General features: G+C 39.1%; 3 protein-coding genes across 3 annotated transcripts in view; all 3 read right to left on the bottom strand.

Moving 5' to 3' along the window:
• The window catches only part of LOC110461066 (complement C1q tumor necrosis factor-related protein 2-like), an 8,848-nt gene extending 6,490 nt beyond the window's left edge, over positions 1-2,358 (bottom strand). Inside the window, exon 1 of the mRNA XM_021514347.1 lies at positions 2,269-2,358. Coding sequence (XP_021370022.1) covers positions 2,269-2,310 — 42 coding nt within the window. The 5' untranslated portion in view covers positions 2,311-2,358. The remainder of the gene's footprint in view (positions 1-2,268) is intronic.
• A 322-nt stretch (positions 2,359-2,680) lies between these two features.
• LOC110461064 (acidic repeat-containing protein-like) lies at positions 2,681-3,316 on the bottom strand. The gene has a single exon (XM_021514345.1). The coding sequence runs from the start codon at positions 3,314-3,316 to the stop codon at positions 2,681-2,683; it is 636 nt and encodes a 211-aa protein (XP_021370020.1).
• A 134-nt stretch (positions 3,317-3,450) lies between these two features.
• Positions 3,451-3,825, bottom strand: LOC110461063 (transient receptor potential protein-like). The gene has a single exon (XM_021514344.1). The coding sequence runs from the start codon at positions 3,823-3,825 to the stop codon at positions 3,451-3,453; it is 375 nt and encodes a 124-aa protein (XP_021370019.1).
• Between the last annotated feature and the right edge of the window lie 494 nt (positions 3,826-4,319).

Below are 4,319 nucleotides of genomic sequence, written 5' to 3'. Positions count from 1 at the left end.
GTGATATCTTTGTGATCGGTATAATATGTTGACAGGCGGTGATATATGTGTGATTGGTATATTAGGATGTTTGTAGGTTTGTTGACAGGCGGTGATATCTGTGTGATTAGTATATTAGGATGTTTGTAGGTTTGTTGACAGGCGGTCTTATTTGTATGATTGGTACTGTATAATATGTTGATAGACGTTGATATCTGTGTGATCGGTATAGTAGGAGGCTTGTACGTTTGTTGACAGGCGGTGATATCTTTGTGATCGGGATAATATGTTGACAGGCGGGGATATCTGTGTGATTGGTATAGTAGGAGTTTTGTAGGTTTGTTGACAGGCGGGGATATCTGTGTGATTGGTATAGTAGGAGTTTTGTAGGTTTGTTGACAGGCGGTGATATCTGTGTGATTGGTATAGTAGGATGTTTTCAGGTTTGTTGACAGGCGGTCTTATCTGTATGATTGGTACTGTATAATATGTTGACAGACGTTGATATCTGTGTGATCGGTATAGTAGGAGGTTTGTAGGATTGTTGACAGGGGGTGATATCTGTGTGATTGGGAATGTATGATATGTTGACAGGCGGTGGTATTTGTGTGATTGGTATAATTTGTTGAGCTCGATCTATATCAGCATCTCATTACCAATATAGATAGACATATAAATCATGAAACAACAATATCATGTCCGCAACAAGTAAAATTAATCATATTCCCTCACCACCATATCGTGTACACATGAGACATTCGAATAAATGTCCTCGATCGATTATAGCTGTGTGTATGCCTGCGTGTGTGCTGGAGATGTATTGAATTCTGTTTGTAGTGGGACCGTGCTTCCAACGGCATCTTTTATAGTGCCACCTTTATCAATGCAACGGCCCAGATACCGCAACATCCACCCAGGAAACCCCCCCCCCCAGCCTAAGAAGTTTCTTTAAAAGTTATGTATTTTAACCATTTTCCTAAATTTTGCCCCCACCTCTCTTTTGTCTACGGTTGGTAAAACATTTGAAAGGGTTATCTTTAAGTACTTGCATAATTTTTTTTTTGAAAATTCTCTATTTTATCAGTACCAATCAGGATTTATGCCTGGCCACTCAGCTGTGTATCAATTAATCGAGTTATATCATAATATTTGTCTTGATCTAGAAGAAAAGAAGCATACTTGTTTAGTGTTCTGTGACATCTCGAAAGCTTTTGACATTGAGTCTGGCGTAATGGTTTATTAATCAAGTTAAAAGCATGTGGTATCTCAGGAAATTTCCTTTCTTGGATCGAAATCTACTTAAGCAACAGACAACAGAAAGTGTTTATAAATAATAATTCTTCTGATGCTGGTTTGATATGTGCTGGAGTTCCTCAGGGTTCGATTCTTGGACCTTTAATTTTCTTAATTTATATCAATGATATCGCGGAAGTACTAGAATCTACAACACGTCTTTTTGCTGACGATACGTCTTTACAAACAGTTTTGAATAGGGACCTGGAAGCTTTAGATAGATGGACTAACACTTGGCTTCAACATATATTTGAGTTTTCGCAAAACAATTTGTTTTTCATTACCGATTTATAGATTTCACTTACATTAATCTGACCATTTTGCATCTGAATTGAATGTAACTTCAAGGTGCCTATGCATACTGTTAAAATTCAAAATATTTCCATCAAAAATCAGTTCAAGATCTTCATCTATATCATTTGAATTTGATATGAAAATAACTTCCGTCATATTTGGATTGAAAGTAACAAGCCAAGTGTTAGCCCACCTACATGTATTTAAAGCCTCCAGGTCCCTATAAACTGTGGCTACTATTGCGAAAATGCCTATCACTTCTTCTTAGAATGTCAACCTTACACAAATGCTCGTACTGTACTTTTTGATCATATAAATCATTCAAATGTATATTTAACGTTGAGATTATTACTGTTTAAAATGAGAATCTGGCTTTGGATACAAATTGTGATGTATTCAAACAAGTGCAAACTGTTACTAGATCCAGTGGAAGATTTTAACATGTTTCGATTATCATGAACATGACTTTAGAATATGTTTTTGTTTTTGTTTGTTTGTATGTGTATGTGTTACTTTAAAAATCGTTTCATACTACTATGAATTATAATTGACAGTCTATACCATCATTATCTATTGTTTGAACTATTGTTGTAAGGAGATGACTTCATCAGTTGTAATAACTTGTGCCAAATCCTATTTTCCAATTCTGGTTAATAAAATATGTTTATAGTCATGTAATTTATTATTTCAATAACTTCTTACCTGTAACATCGTCAAAACGACAACAAGAACTAGGAGTCCCATTTCTCAGTGATCCGTCGTGTTCCGCCCTCCTCGCTACGACCCCTTTAACATGTCTGTTAGATAACGTTAGCTTTATCTGTGTTGCGTTATCTTTATTGAATACTTAGTTTTAGGTATGTACCCGTGATCACTTCATCGCGTTCATTTTTTCGACACACATATTCCTTACTAGTGTATGTTATAGCCTACTTATCTTAAAAAATGTAACTGTCACGTGATTCCATGCTTTCCTTCTTCTGTTACATTATTATCTTCGGAGAAAGAATATAACCTCGGTATTTTAGTGTTAGGGTTAGGGTTAGGGTTAGGGTGAAGGACACTTGCATGGACCCAGGCATGAGGTGCTCCGTGTCTTCTGTTCCCGGGCCAATTAAGAAACCAAAATTGGTGTGTGTAGGACGTTTGTAGCCCCCACTCCCCGTCCCCGAACACACAGCTGTGTGTAGGACGTTTGTAGCCCCCACTCCCCGTCCCCGAACACACAGTTGTGTGTAGGACGTTTGTCATCGTCTTCCTGTGGTTTACTGTGTTTATCATCGTCTTGCTGTGGTTTACTGTGTTTAGCATCGTCTTCCTGTGGTTTCCTGAGTTTATCATCGTCTTCCTGTGGGTTCCTGTGTTTATCATCGTCGTCCTGTGTTTTCCTGTGTTTATCATCGTCGTCCTGTGGTTTCCTGTGATTATCATCGTCTTCCTGTGGTTGCCTGTGTTTATCATCGTCGTCCTTGGGTTTCCTGTGTTTATCATCATCTTCCTGTGGTTTCCTGAGTTTATCATCGTCTTCCTGTGGGTTCCTGTGTTTATCATCGTCGTCCTGTGGTTTCCTGTGTTTATCATAGTCTTCCTGTGGTTTACTGTATTTATCATCGTCTTCCTGTGGTTTCCTGTGTTTATCATCGTCGTCCTGTGGCTTCCTGTGTTTATCATCGTCGTCCTGTGGTTTCCTGTGTTTATCATCGTCTTCCTGTGGTTTCCTGTGTTTATCACAGTCTTCCTGTGGTTTCATGTGTTTATCATCGTCTTCCTGTGGTTTCCTGTGTTTATCATCGTCATCCTGTGGTTTCCTGTGTTTATCATAGTCTTCCTGTGGTTTCCTTGTTTATCATCGTCGTCCTGTGGTTTCCTGTGTTTATCATCGTCTTACTGTGGTGTACTGTGTTTATCATAGTCTTCCTGTGGTTTTCTGTGTTTATCATCGTCTCCCTGTGGTTTCATGTGTTTTTCATCGTCTTCCTGTGGTTTTCTGTGTTTATCATCGTCGTCCTGCGGCTTCCTGTGTTTATCATCGTCTTCCTGTTGTTTCATGTGTTTATCATCGTCTCCCTGTGGTTTCATGTGTGTATCATCGTCTTCCTGTGTTTTCCTGTGTTTATCATATTCTTCCTGTGGTTTCCTGTGTTTATCATCGTCTTCCTGTGGTTTACTGTGTTTATCATCGTCGTCCTGTGGTTTACTGTGTTTATCATAGTCTTCCTGTGGTTTTCTGTGTTTATCATCGTCTTCCTGTGGTTTCATGTGTTTATCATCGTCTTCCTGTGGTTTCCTGTGTTTATCATCGTCGTCCTGTGGTTTCCTGTGTTTATCATAGTCTTCCTGTGGTTTCCTGTGTTTATCATCGTCGTCCTGTGGTTTGCTGTGTTTATCATCGTTGTCCTGTGGTTTCCTGTGTTTATCATAGTCTTCCTGTGGTTTACTGTGTTAATCATCGTCGTCCTGTGGTTTCCTGTGTTTATTATCGTCTTCCTGTGGTTTCCTGTGTTTATTATCGTCTTCCTGTGGTTTCCTGTGTTTATCATCGTCGTCCTGTGGTTTCCTGTGTTTATCATAGTCTTCCTGTGGTTTACAGTGTTAATCATCGTCTTCCTGTGGTTTCCTGTGTTTATCATCGTCGTCCTGTGGTTTCCTGTGTTTATCATCGTCGTCCTGTGGTTTCCTGTGTTTATCATCGTCTTCCTGTGGTTTCCTGTGTTTATTTTCGTCTTCCTGTGGTTTCCTGTGTTTATTATCGT

This window comes from Mizuhopecten yessoensis, unplaced genomic scaffold (assembly GCF_002113885.1).
Source record: "Mizuhopecten yessoensis strain PY_sf001 unplaced genomic scaffold, ASM211388v2 scaffold10555, whole genome shotgun sequence".
Taxonomy (NCBI): Eukaryota; Metazoa; Mollusca; class Bivalvia; order Pectinida; family Pectinidae; genus Mizuhopecten; species Mizuhopecten yessoensis.
Note: the sequence above shows the minus strand (reverse complement) of the source record. Positions and strands in the feature narration are given on the sequence as shown.

Excerpts from the sequence above, each read along its gene's own strand:
- LOC110461064 (XM_021514345.1), bottom strand. The coding sequence starts at position 3,316 with ATGAAACCACAGGAAGACTGTGATAAACACAGGAAACCACAGGAAGAC.
- LOC110461063 (XM_021514344.1), bottom strand. The coding sequence starts at position 3,825 with ATGAAACCACAGGAAGACGATGATAAACACAGAAAACCACAGGAAGAC.